The sequence below is a fragment of the Neomonachus schauinslandi genome, chromosome 5, assembly GCF_002201575.2.
Source record: "Neomonachus schauinslandi chromosome 5, ASM220157v2, whole genome shotgun sequence".
Lineage (NCBI taxonomy): Eukaryota > Metazoa > Chordata > Mammalia > Carnivora > Phocidae > Neomonachus > Neomonachus schauinslandi.
In genome coordinates, this window is record NC_058407.1 from 161,799,241 (window position 1) to 161,814,075 (window position 14,835).

A 14,835-nucleotide genomic window follows, 5' to 3' on the forward strand; every position below is an offset into this window, starting at 1 on the left:
TCAGACCCATAGACCGATAGAACAGAATAGAGATCCCAGAAATATAACCCACAAACATGCCTAACTGATTTTTTACAAAGGTGCAAAAGCAGTTCCTTGGAGGAAGGATAACCTTTCCAACAAATGGTGCTGGGGCAATTAGACATCCAGAAAACCACCACTGCCACCACATCACACACACCAAAAGTACATTCACACGCACAAACACACTCAAAAGTTTTTTTTAAACTTCACATCTTACATAAAAATTAACTGAAAATGGATCATCATGAGCTAAACTAAAACTATAAAACTTAAAAAAAAAATAGTTATAAAAGGAGAAATGTGTCATCCCTCTTCTCGCATGCCTCTGGCCCTTTATCCTTGTAGCCCTTCAGTATTCAGTTTGGACAGCACCCCTCTGGGAAGTTGTCACTGCTCCTGCAAGGCCGGCTGGCTCAGTCGTCTATCTCACGGGCTCCAGTAACACCATGATGGACATTTGGCTTTTCTCTGCTTGCCCAGCATCTGGGCCTTTTCATGTTTGGGGAATTCCCTGTTAAATTAGCTTTGTTTAGCGCAAGGGCCCGCTGCCTGCTACAGAAGCCAAGGAGGAGAGATACTGTTTCCTGGTATCACCTGTTGGCAGCGTGGGTATAACAGTCATTTAGGATGGTCACTGCCTTTGCCTGAGACTTTGAGTATGGAGTGAGTGATGGAAAGGACCTGGGACACGGAGACCTCATTGTTGGGCTCATGGCAGCAGCATCTGCTTCTCAGGGGTGGTGCTGGTGATGGTATCCAGAGAGTGGTGGCATCTACAGTAGAAGGCTTCTGAAGGGTTGAGGGCTGGTCCTGCTGCCAGTCGGCCTTCATTCCTGCCTTTCTAAAGATTCTATGAGCTGTGGGGTCCTTTCAATAAATCCCTTTTCTTTTTAACCAGAGTCAGTTTCTGTTGCTTACAAAAGAATCTTGATTGATTCAAATACTCTATCATAATAGTATTGCATATTTTGCCTGTTCACTTGCCATTTCCTCATACTAGATCATGGTTGGAAGCTCTGTCTTACTCATTCTTGGACATTCAACATACAGCGTGCTTGAGGTATATTACCTTTTCAGTAAATAATGAAATGTTCAGGTCTTCAACTTTATTTCTCCATTGGCATGATATTTAGTGGCAGGTTCCCTGTGACTTTGGCATTTAGAGGGCTTTTATTTTTAGTTTTCAGTGCTGTTTACAAGATTTGAATATTTTGTTTGCCTTTTGGATATTTTATTGGGAACTTGAAAGAGAATTTGTAGTTACCTTGAACAATATTTTTTCTTCCCTCCTTATTTTTCTTAATGCAAGTACCAGGTGAGATGGACAAGGGAACCTTTTTTATCAGGGCAAAAAATAAGACTTTGTGATCAACCGACAGAGTAATCAGCTGATAGATTTTTTTTGTAATTTTCGTTCATTGTGCTTCATTTTATTTATTTATTTATTTTAAAAGATTTTATTTATTTATTTGAGAGAGAGAGAATGAGAGAGAGCAAGCACATCAGAGGGGGGAGGGTCAGAGGGAGAAGCAGACTCCCTGCCGAGCAGGGAGCCCGATGCGGGACTCGATCCCGGGACTCCAGGATCATGACCTGAGCCGAAGGCAGTCGCTTAACCAACTGAGCCACCCAGGCGCCCTGTTCATTGCGCTTTATAATGTTAGCACACTGATATATATTACACACAATTACACACACACAGACACACACACACACACATGGGCTCCTTGTGTCTCCTTGTTTGTTCCTGTTAATTACATCATATTTCAGTCGCAGCAGAGATGAGTCAACATCTCAGTTATCTTGGATGACTCTCTTTTGTCCCTCCAGTGGGAATGCCTTTGAGTGTACCTCCTTAGTACCCTTCCCCTTTTCTCCATTAATATGAGCCAAGTCACCATGACCTTATTTGCATAGCTTCCCCCCCAGATTTCACTCTTACTGAAATCAAGCCTGTCTTGCAGAGTTTCTAGATGGATCTTTCTGATGAGACCTCAAAAAGCTTGATAATATCTTGTGATTCCAACCCTAAGTTGATCTGCACTGTTTCTTCATATTATTCATTCTTACCTCACTCACCGTGGTTTTACCACTCACATATTAAATAGTGTCCTTTTTGGGAAAAATCTGTTTCTTACATTCATGCTGCTTGTCCCCTTAACATTCTCAGTGTGTTCAAGTTCTGCCCTTCAGTTGACATAGAATATGCTCCAGGATGCATTCCCTTACCCACCCTCCCTTATTCAAAACAGAGATACCCTTTCATATGAGTGCTGCTCCCCTCTTCTTGGAGCCTATCTTACCTATCCCTTGGTATTATATATTATTGTACTAGTATTATTTGAGGCAGTTGAATGGATTTGAAAATGAAAGCATCAGTGGTCTTCTCTATAGAGCTTTCAGAGTTAATGAATCATAGGTTTATTTCATTGGGTTTTAGAAAACTTAAAGCACCATTAAAACCCAAAGCACCATCAAAACAGTATAGTGTTAATTTTCTGTATCATGCAGATATCAGTAGGGGTATTTATGGTTTGAAATGCACATTTTTTTCTTTTTTTTTAAAGATTTTATTTATTTATTTGACAGAGAGAGAGACAGCGAGAGCAGGAACACAAGCAGGGGGAGTGGGAGAGGGAGAAGCAAGCTTCCTGCCGAGCAGGGAGCCCGATGCGGGACTCGATCCCAGGACCCTGGGATCATGACCTGAGCCGAAGGCAGACGCTTAACGACTGAGCCACCCAGGCGCCCTGCACATTTTTTTCTTAAAAATGATGTCTTGGTATTTTGTTTCCTTGCCTTGAGGATTTTATTCAGATTATCATTTGTTTTTTTACTTTCACAGTCGATGCTCCGAGGGAGAGGAGGTTGCTATAAACATACATTCTATGGCATTGAAAGCCATCGTTGCATGGAAACTACCCCAAGCTTGGCTTGTGCAAATAAATGTGTCTTCTGTTGGCGGTAAGTAAAAATGAATGGCTGTGGTGACCAAATATGTAATCGTCTATAATAATCCATTTCTGTTCAGCATTGTGCTAAAATTTACCTAAAGCTCTGCTGTTTCTATAATTAATCCCCCTTTTCATTCCTAATATATTTATGCATTTGGTTGTTTTTCCTAATATATTTATGCATTTGGTTGTTTCATCAGGGGTTTGCCAATTTTTTGTCTTTTTGAAGACATAGGTTTTAGCTTCATGAATCCTCTGCATTATGTGTGTGTTTTCTTGTTCAATAATCTACTACTACTGTTTTTTTTTTTTTTACCCCTGTTCTTTTTCTAACTTAGACTGTTAACTCATCAATATTCGGTCTTCTATAAGTCTTTAATCAGAAATTTTTATCTAAGTACTTCTTCAGCTACATTCCATAGATTTTGATTAGTTATTTTTTAAATTATTATTTTTTTGAATATAGTTGACATACATGGTAGTTTCAGGTGTGCAACATAGTGATTCAACAAGTGTAGCTCTCATCTGTTACAACACTATTACAGTACACTTGACTCTATTCCCTATACTTTACCTTTTATTCTTATGACATTCATTCGGTAACTGGAAGCCTATGTCTCTCACTCCCTTTCACCCATTTTGCCCATTTTCCATCCCTTTCCCTTCTGGTAACCATCAGTTCTCTGTATATATAGTTCTGATTCTCTTTGTTTGTTTGTTTACTCATTAGTTTTGTTTTTTGATTACACATATAAGTGAAATCATATGGTAATCTTTGTCTGTCTCTGTCTGCCTTATTTCATGTAGCATGATACTCTCTAGGTCCATCTGAGTTGTCACACGTGGCAATGTTTCATTCGTTTTTATGGCTGAGTAATACTCCATTGTACATATGTGCTACATCTTCTTTATCCGTTCATCTATTAGTGGACACTTGGGCTGCTTTCATATCATGGTTATTATAAATAATGCTGCAATAAACAGTGGTACATATATCTTTTTGTTTTCTTTGGGTAAATACCCAGTAGTGGAATTTTGGATCATATGGTAATTCTATTTATAATTTTTTGGGTAACCTCCATACTGTTTTCCACTGTGGCTGTACCAACTTATATTCCCATCAGCTGTGCACAAGGGGTTCTTTTTCTCCATATCCTTGCCAACACTTGTTATTTCTTGTCTTTTTTGTTCTAGCTATTCTGACAGGTGTTAGGTGATATCATTGTGGTTTTGATTTACATTTCCTTGATGATTGATGTTGAACATCTTTTCATGTGTCTGTTGGCCATCAGTATGTCTTCTTTTGAAAAATGTCTGTTCGGATCCTTTGCCCATTTTAAATCAGATTATTTGCTTTCTGGTGTTTAATTGTATAAGTTATTTATATATTTTGGATATTAACCCCTTACCAGACACACCAGTCTCTTCTAGTGTTTTCTCCCAGTCCTTTGACAGTTAGTTTTTAATTTCCTCTTTAGTTGTTTGGCTCATTCTTTGCCTGATGAATTCTCTCTGATTTTGTCCTTGGCTTTCTTTAATTGCTTTGTGTTATAATGGTAGGAGAAGTAAACCATCTCTATGGTTTCATTAAATACCTGTAGTTTGACATCTTTATATTCTTGTTTTTTTGTTTTGTTTTGTTTAGAGAGAGAACTTGTGAGCTGGGGGGGAGGGGCAGACGGAGAGGGAGAGAGAGAATCGTGAGCAGGCTTCACACCCAGCACAGGGCTGGATGCAGGGCTCTGTCTCACAACCCTGAGATCTTGAATTGAGCCAAAATCAAGAGTTGGACGCTTAACCGACTGAGCCACCCAGGTGCCCCAAATACCTTTTTATATTCTTTGTCTCTAGCCCTAGTCTCCCTTCTGAGTTTACATCCTCTGTATGCAGTTGTCTGTTGGATATATTCTCTTAGATGATCCACAGGTACTTTAAGCTCGATTTGTCCACAGTGGAATTTATTATGCTCTCTGTTAACCTCTAACCGTTAGCTATCCAGTGGCTTAGGCTGAAAAACTCTTCTTTCTCTAACTCACTGTATCCATTTGTATGTCTGATTCCATTTTAGATTATCAATATTTCACCCTTTAGCAACCAAAATGATTTAATACTTGCCAGCCTAAGCCATTTCTTAATTTATCTATCATATTGGTACAAGAGCTATAATTCTTTTTTTTAAAGTGGTTTTATATCATTGATCATAAAAGTAATCCATGCTTATTATAGAAACTTTTAGAAAATACCAAAAATATGAAGAGAAACAACTATCTAATTCCAGAATCCAGACAAATCCTCGTTAATGCTTTGGAGTATTTGCTTTCTTTCTCTCTTTTTTTTTTTTTCCCCTAAGTCATCTTATTTTTTCAAAAACATGGTTGAAATCATTCTCTACTTTCTGTTTTTTTATCCTGTTTTTATTTTTTAAAATATAAGACTCTTGGGTGCCTGGGTGGCTCAGTTGGTTAAGCGACTGCCTTCGGCTCAGGTCATGATCCTGGAGTCCCGGGATCGAGTCCCGCATCGGGCTCCCTGCTCAGCAGGGAGTCTGCTTCTCCCTCTGACCCTCCCCCCTCTCATGCTCTCTCTATCTCATTGTCTCTCTCAAATAAATAAATAAAATCTTTAAAAATATATATATATAAGACTCTTGCTCTGTCATTAAAGTCTTATAGGCATAAACTTTTTGTTTTGAAATAATTCCGGATATACAGAAGAGTTACAAAGATAGTAGAATTTCTGTATATTTTTCACCTAACTTTCCCTAATGTTAAGTAAGACCTTACTTAGCTATAGAACAATTATCAAAACAATTGTCAAAAATAATCAAAAAGAAATTAACATAGATGCAGTGCTATTAATTAAACTGGAAACTATTTGAGTTTCATCAGTTTTCCCACTAATATCCTTTTTCTTTCAGAATGCAGTTTTGGGTCCCACATCACATTTAGTTGTTATATCTCTAGTTTTCTGTTGTCTGCCACAGTTCTTCAGTCTGTCCTTGCTTTTCATAACCTCAACACCTTTGAAGAGTACTGGTCAGATATTTTGTCTGATGTTTTCTCATGGTTAGATTGAAGTTACGGATTTTGGGAAGACTACCATAGAAGTGATGTGACCTTTTCAGCAGGTCCTATTAAGGGATACATGATATCATTATGTCCTGTTACTGGTGGAGTTAACCTTTATCATTTGATTAAGATAGTGTCTGCTAGGTTTTCAAGGTGTAAACTGCACCTTAACATTTTTTCCCCTTTGTGTAATTAATAAATATTTTGGGAAGATTCTTTGAGTCTATGCAAATATGCTGTTTCTCTTTAAGCATTTGTCCACTAAATTTTTCATTCATTAGTGGATTTTGCTTGCATCAAATTATTACTTTGGTGTTCCACTGATTATTTTTTTTTACATTTAATAATTGGAATTCTTCTGTAAGGAAGAATCATTTCTCATTTTAAAATTTATTATTATTAATTTGGACTCAAGAATATCCAATACTATAATTGTTTACGTTATTGCTCATATTTTTCTAGCTTTGGCCATTAATAGCTCTGTTGGGTTGGCTTCTGTGTCTTTTCTTTCATTTAAAGCACTTATGTATTATCTGACTCCAGAAGAGGTTCCAGGTTCATCTTGTGTTTTTCCTGCTCAGCCTTGGAGTCAACCACTTTTCTAAGGAACTCTAGTTCCTCTTATCGAAGAATGATACTTAGACTCCAAAATTTGGATGCTTGATATGCTCATTTCTATTGGGGTGTTAGTGCTTCTAGGCCCTCTCAGCAGATAGAAGTAGAAAATATATGTGTATCTGTTGCTGTATATTAAAATACACAACCGTGAGTTTTTACGGATATCTTCAGTTCCTATCAGCATCATAGAGCTCATTCTAGTATTCCTTTTGTGCTTACTTGTAACTTTTTTCTTTGACGGTAAGAAACCCGGCCTGGCCCTCACCATCTACAACATATTAACCTCAACCTTAGTTATATGCATGTGAAGGACTTTAGAATTGCAAACTGATGCCTTTGTGAGAAATAAATTTATCTTAGGATGGATTTGTCTGGCTTTGGCATCAGGATAATGCTAATCTCATAGAATGAGTTAGGAAGTGTTCCCTTCTCTTTTACATTTTTGAAAGTTTGGGAAGAATTGGTGTTGATTTTTTAAATGATTAGAGGAATTCACCAGTGAAACCTGTTTTTGGGCTTTTCTTTGTAGCGAGGTTTTTTTTTTTTTTTAAGATTTTTTTTTTTTTTTCATGAGAGACAGAGCGAGAGAGAAAGGCAGAGGGAGAAGCAGGCTCCCAAGCAGTAGGGAGCCCGATGTGGGACTCGATCCCAGGACCCTGAGATCATGACCTGAGCCGAAGGCAGACGCTTAACCATCTGAGCCACCCAGGCGCCCTGTAGCGAGGTTTTTGAATACTGATTCAATTACTTGTCGTAAGTTGGTTTAGATTTTCCATTTCTACTTGAGTCAGTTTTGGGAATTTCTATTTTTCTAGGAATTTGTTCATCTAGTTTATCTAATTTGTTGGCATACAATTGTTTATAGTATTTTCATAATCCTTTATTTCTGTAAGATTGGTAGTGATGTATTAAGTTTCATTTCCGAGTTTACTAATTTGAGTTTTCTTTTTTTTTTTTCTTAATCTAGGTAAAGGTTTGTCAGTGTTGTTGATCTTTGCAAGAACCAACTTTTGGGTTCATTGATTTTTCTCTGATGTTTTTCTATTCTCAAGTTTCATTTGTTTTTATTCTGATCTTTATTAAATCCTTCCTTTTGCTGCCTTGAGCTTAGTTTGCTTCTCATTTTCTAGTATTAAATGGTGTATAGGTAGGTTATTGATTATTTACTTATTTATTTAAAGATTTTATTTATTTATTTGACAGAGAAAGACACAGTGAGAGAGGGAACACAAGCAGGGGGAGTGGGAGGGGGAGAGGCAGGCTTCCTGTGGAGTGGGGAGCCTGATACGGGGCTCGATCCCAGGACCCTGGGATCATGATCTGAGCCTAAGGCAGACACTTAACAACTGAGCCACCCAGGCACCCCTGATTTTTTTTTTTTTAATGTGAGTGTTTACAGCTATAAATTTCTTTCTGACCACTGTTTTAGCTACATTCTATTCATCTCTAGTATTTTGTAATTTCCCTGTTTTCTTCTTTGATCCACTGGTTGTTTAAAAGTGTTGTTATTTGTTGGTTTTTCAGTTTTCTTTCTGTTCTTCATTTCTGGTTTTATTCCATTGTGGTTGAAGAAAATATTTTGTATGATTTCAGTCTTTTAAAATTTATTGATACTTGTTTTATGGCCTAACAAAGGGTACATCCTAGAAAATGTGCTATATACAATTGAAAATGTGTATATTGACGTTTTTTGGGTGTATTGTTTTGTATATGTCATAGGCATTATTGGCGTATCATATTGTTCAAATGCACTATTTCTTTTTAAAATTTTTTATTGTTATGTTAATCACCATACATTACATCATTAGTTTTTGATGTAGTGTTCCATGATTCATTGTTTGTGCGTAACACCCAGTGCTCCACAAATGCACTATTTCTTTATTGATCTTCTGCCTAATTGTTCTGTCCATTATTTAAAATGTGGTTTTTGAATTTTATAATTATTAATGTAGAACTGTGTTTTTCTCTTAGCTTATAAATATTTGTTACATATATTTTGGTGCTCTTTTATTAAGTATGTATATGCTTATAATTGTTAACATCTTCTTGATGGATTGACATGTTTATCAATATATAATGTTCTTCCTTGTCTTTTCTAACGGTTTTTGACATAGAGTCTGTTTTGTGTTATAGGAGTGTAGCTACCTCAGCTCTCTTTTGGTTACTGTTTGCATTAAATGTTGTTTTTCTTCCTTTCACTTCTGTCTGTTTGTGTCTTTGGATCTAAAGTGAATCTCTTAGGCAGCATATTGTTGGATTTTTTTTTTTAAATCCATTCTGTCAATCTCTGGCTTTTAATTTTAGATAATTTAATCCATTGACATTTTCCTCTTTGTTTTTATAAGTTTTATATCTTTTATGTTGCACACTTTATTACTGCTTTCTTTTGTGTTTGACTCTTTGTTATGTACAATTTGACTTCATTATTGTTTCCCTTTCTGTACACTTTTCAGTTATTTTCTTGGTGGTTATTTCTCTGGGGATTAAAACTAACCTCTTAAACTTACAACACTCTACATTTAATTTTCTTTATTTGTGGTAGTTCTGTGAAGTTGCAAGAATGCTTCAGTAGCGAGGGCGCCTGGGTGGCTCAGTTGGTTGGGCGACTGCCTTCGGCTCAGGTCATGATCCTGGAGTCCCGGGATCGAGTCCCGCATCGGGCTCCCTGCTAGGCAGAGAGCCTGCTTCTTCTCCCTCTGACCCTCCCCCCTCTCATGTGCTCTCTCTGTCTCAAATAAATAAATAAAATCTTTAAACAAAAAAAAAAAAAAAAAAAGAATGCTTCAGTAGCGAATACTAAACTGTGACTTTTAGGGGAAATAAAGGATTAGGTTCTTACAGTCCTCTTGTCACAACATATTTGCCATCTTACCAGTACATAACTTTGTTATATGCTTCTGTGTAAAGTATTTTATTTATTTATTTTTAAATGTTTTATTTATTTATTCATGAGAGTCAGAGAGAGGGAGAGAGAGGCAGAGGCAGAGGTAGAAGCAGGCTCCCCGCCTAGCAGGGAGCCCGATGTGGGACTCGATCCCAGGACTCTGGGATCATGACCTGAGCCGAAGGCAGATGCTTAACCATCTGAGCCACCCAGGTGCCCCTGTGTAAAGTATTTTATATATACTTTTGATTCATTAACATTGAACTTATGGCCAAGAGCATTGTAATTCATGCCTGATGAAGCTTATCTAACATACATATTTTCCCTGCAAGGCACATCATAGTCTTCTTGTGCTTAAGAACACTACACAGCACTTTAGCCCTGTGCTTGGGAACTATTTTAAATAGCAACATCACTAACAAAATGCAAAAAATGGGACATTAAGTTGACTGCAGTATGAAAACTTAAACAAGAAGGCAAAGAGAACATTTTCTTGTTTGACCTCATTTGGGAATGTGTGTACTAAAAACTCAATTTTTTGCTGCTCTGTGAGTGACCATGAATAACCACAAATATTGACCTCAAGTATTGATTTTGGGGTTACAGATAAATTTTAGCAAGTAGGTAATTTTGCAAATATGGAATCAGCAAATAATGAGGATTGACTTTATTTTGAACAAATACCACCTTTGGTTCAACAGTATTCAAAAACTTTGCTCATACAAAGCTTCATTCCTTCTTTTTTGTGTTGCCACAACTTTATGCATTGTGTACTCATTAACATAGATTTATGATTATTGTTTTATACATTTGTCTTTTAAATTGTATAGAAAAAAAGAGCTAGAGTCCAAAAAGTTCAGTAATGCAGACTTTTTTGTATTTGCCTATGTAATAAACTTTATGTTCTGTATTTCTTTGTGTGGTGCAAATCTGTCTAGTGTCCCTTCATTTCTGCTTTAAGGACTGCCTTTAGCATTTCTTGTAGTGCAGATCTACTAGTGATGAACTCCCTCAGTTTTGCTTCATCTGGAAATGCCTTGTCTTTCCTTCAGTTTTGAAGAGTAGTTTTGCGAGATATGGAATTCTTGATTGACATTGTTTTTCCTTTTAGCATTTTAAATATGTTATCCCACTGCCTCTTGACCTCCATGGTTTCTGCTGAGAAATTGCCTGTTAATCTTACTGAGGATCCCTTGTATGTGATGAATATCTTCTCTTGCTTCCTTCAAGATTCTTGAATCCTTTGTCTTTCAGCAGTTTGGTTATAATGTGTCTTGGTGTGGATCTCTTTGAATTTATTCTGAGTTCCTTGAGCTTGTTGGATTTGTAAATTCATGTCTTTTATCTAATTTGGGAAGTTTTTAACCATTATTTCTTCACGTATTCTTTCTTCCCCTTTCTCCCTTTCATTTTGGGACTTCCTTTAAACCAGTGTTGGTATTCTTGATGGTGTCACACAGGTCCATAAGGCTGTGTGCACTTTTCTTCATACTTTTTCTTTTCCTGCTCTTCACACTGGATGATTGACATATCTTCAAGTTTACTGATTTTTTCTTCTCTAAGCCTGCTCAGTCTGCTATCACAACCCTCTAATGAATTTTTCATTTCAGTTATTATACTTTTTAGTTCTAAAACTTGGTTTCTTTTTATCATTTGTGTCTCTTAATTGATAATTCTGTATTTGTTGAGACATTTTTCTTGGTTTCCTTCAGCTCTTTGAGCATGTTTGAGACAATTGATTTAGTGTTTTTCTAGTAAGTGTGATGTTTGTGCTTCAGGGACAGTTTTAATTATTTTCTTCTGTGAATGGGTCATACTTTTCTTGTTTCTTCATATGCTTTATAATGTTTTATTGAGAACGTCACAGTTTGGATGTTGTGATGTGCTAACTCTGGGAATCAGATTCTTCCCATTCTTCAGGTTTGTTTTTTTTGCTTGCTCTGGGTTTTAGTTGTTTGTTTGCTCAGTGAGTTTTCCAGACCATTTTTGTACAGACTCTATTCTGTGTTGTGTATTGTCTGTGAAGCCTGTGTTTTAGTGGCCAGAGAATGTGTTGCCCAAGATTTCCTTGAGCACGTGGAGCCAAAGAAAAATGGAGGAATAAAAGCCCTTCCCCAGTCTTTGCAGATTGACTGTGTTTTGGGGCATTCCTTCAAAGCTTGGCCAGGCTATTGACAACCTTGCCTTTGCCTTCACTTCCTATCTGTGCTGAGCCTGAAAATCAGTTGTAGTGAAAGTTTAGTGTCTTCTCAGGGCTTTTCTTAGCATGAATTCTGTCTGGGCATGTGTTAGGCTTTCTTTATTCCCTGGTGTATGTGAGTGCTTTTCAGTGCTTTGACTTGCCCAGAACTCTGTCTCCCAGCGTTTCTTTACAGGCATTCAGTTAACTGTTGTTTTCTTGAACTGTAATCCTTTGGTGCACTGAGATCTGTGTAGAGTTCCTTTTTTTAAAACTTCGACTACAGAGTTTTTTTGAATATAGATAGAATAAATAGTATAATGAACCTTTGTGTACATTTTATTAACACAAAGCCAGTCATGTTCCATTTGTCTACCCTAGTCCTCACTATTTTGATGCAGATCCCAGCCATGATATTGTTCTGTCAGTACATACCTAAGGTGACAGATAATATAAAAAATAAGACCTTTTAAGAAAGAATATAGCCATAATACCATCATCTCATATTAAATTTTCATTGTCTTCTATTAAAGGGAATACATGTATTTCCTTTTCTAGTTATCCAGGGATAGAGTAGAAAACAAACAAGCAAACCTGAAAAGTATCTCTTTGGACATCTGGTTAAATCAGTGGTTTTCAACTGGAGCAAATTGCTATTTTTTCCCTCTGTGGGGAAACCTTGGCCATTTGACAATGTCTGGAAGCATTTTTGATTGTTAAAGCTGAAGGAGATGTTTCTGGCATCTAGTGGGCAGAGGTCAGTGATGCTCTTAAACATCTTATAATGCACAGAACAAACCTGCACAACAAAGAATTATCCAGTCCAAAATGTCCGTTGTGCTGAGGTTGACAAGTCCTGTGTGCAGTGGTCCACAGGTGCTTTTTCAGTCAAGGGTACTGCTGGAATGTGATGGTGTTGAAATAAAATGATACAGCACATCTCCTTTTTAGTGATAGAATCTGTGCTTATGAAACTTAAAATATTATAGGATGAACATTTGCCAAAGAAAAGCCGTGTGAGTATGTGGACTGAAATATTGGATCACATTATACTTAGCTTGTAGGAGAAAGAATCAAGTGCTTTGTGTCCTAGTTCTCATTGTATCACATTTTACAGTCTCTTCTAATCTCTCCCTAAGATTCTTGACATAAGTAGTTGTATGTGTATTTGTTATTGTTTGTTTGCTTTTTTTTTTTTTTGGAAAGTCAAGATTCAAAGGAAGTAACAGGATTTAGTGGGTAATACCACTTACCTGTGTTACCTGTTTATAGCCAATAATGCGGTCCTTTAGATTCTGAGGCAGTAAATTTACCCCATTTTTAATTTTAATTTTAATTTTTTTGGAAAATTTATTTATTTATTTGAAAGAGAGAATGAGCAGGAAGGGCAAAAGGAGAGGGAGAGAGAATCTCAAGCAGACTCCGTGTGACCTGAGCCAAAACCAAGAGTCGGACGCTTAGCTGACTAACCATCCTGGTATCCCTACCCAGGTTTTAAAAAAGCCAATGATGTACTTAATAAATTCATTAATGAGATTTTAAATAAAAGTAAATGGAGAGGTTTCACTTACCATAGCTTCTGATGAAGAAGTACTAATACACTAACTTTAAGATTAGAATTCACCATCCGTTTCGATTATAAATAATCTAATACACATGTTAGAAAAGGCTGAGAAAAATTGACATAAATGCTTATGTGAATGTTTTATTTATCTTTGTTTCATTTTACAGGTTCTTAAAAATAGCCTCTGAGCCTCAGTTTCCTAACTAAAATAAAACAGTAATACCTTCCTTACAAGGTTGCTGTGAGGCTTTATTGCTTGAGGGAGATGGTGCATGTGAAAGTGCTTTAAACTGAGTATGATATGCAGGTGTGAGTTTCCCCAAACGAATTTCTTTAACTTTATTTGGATAATATGGGTAGCAGATGGTTATAGATAGATAAAATGTTATTGTGTTCTGTTAATTTTCAGAACGATTTGTTGAGTGCTATATGTATAGATAGCCCAAATTTACCAGTTTGTCTCCTGTTTTTTGTTTATGTAAGTGAAAATTTTGTACTTTGAAATTTCAAATTAAGAGTTTTATCTTTCTTAAACAAATAACGTGATTACAAAAATGGGCAAAGGATCTGAGCAGAGTTCTCCAGAGAAGATATACAAAAGTCCAGTAAACACATGAAAAGGTAATAATATTCCCAAATTGGAAATAAATGAAATGTTCATCAACTGATGAATGGATAAACAAAATGTCCACCCAATGGAATATTATTTGGAAATAAAAAGGAATGAAGTAGTGATACATAGTACAATATGATGAACCTTGAAAACATGCTGCTAAGTGAAAGAAGCCAGTCACAAAAAAACATAAATAGTATGATCATATTTCTATAAAATGTCTCGAATAGAGAAACCTATAGAGACAGGAAGTAGATCATTGGTTGCTTAGGGCCTGGGTGTATGTGTGGATTGAAGAGTGATAGCTAAGGGGAGCAGGATTTCTTTTTGGGAATGACAAAAATAATCTAACATTGATTTGTAGCGATGGATGCACAACTCTGTGAATATACTAAAAGCTATTGGATTGTGCACTTTAAATGGAATTTTATGGTATGTGAATTATATTTCAATAAAGCTGTTAAAAAAGCTTTGCTTGAGTAGTAAACAGAAGCTTTTCAGATATATTTTAAATGTAGTTTGAAAGGTCACTCTTGCGTAAATGAAAGTTCAAAATATATAATACTGTGAAAATTGTCCTTTTTTCATTCTTGTCTTCCAGTCACTTAGGTTTTCAGAGAGATGCTACACATGTGTGAATAGATTTGTGGGTGTGTATGTGTCTTTGTATACGCACACACACAAGTGGCAGGCTGCTTTATAGTATTCTATGCCTTGCTTTTTTTGCTCCTACTTTGTAGAGATCTTTTCATATCAAAGTGCATATAGATGTAGAACCAGATCTTAATGTGCTAAATTAAATCATTGTTTGGGAAGCAGGAAAGAAATACGCTTAAAGGGCCTTTGTCTTTAAAGTAATTACTAAGGTGTTTACCTTCCACAAAAATTTCCTCATTCTCTGTGTGTAGTAGGATTGTAATATAATTTGCCC

General features: G+C 36.4%; 1 protein-coding gene across 2 annotated transcripts in view; it reads left to right on the forward strand.

The window, feature by feature from the left end:
- Window positions 1–14,835, forward strand: part of LOC110589767 (S-adenosyl-L-methionine-dependent tRNA 4-demethylwyosine synthase TYW1) — a 202,148-nt gene that overhangs the window by 72,673 nt on the left and 114,640 nt on the right. For both annotated transcript variants that reach the window (XM_021700370.1, XM_044915126.1), the window contains exon 10: window positions 2,870–2,988. In XM_021700370.1, the coding sequence (XP_021556045.1) occupies window positions 2,870–2,988 (119 nt within the window). The remainder of the gene's footprint in view (window positions 1–2,869; window positions 2,989–14,835) is intronic.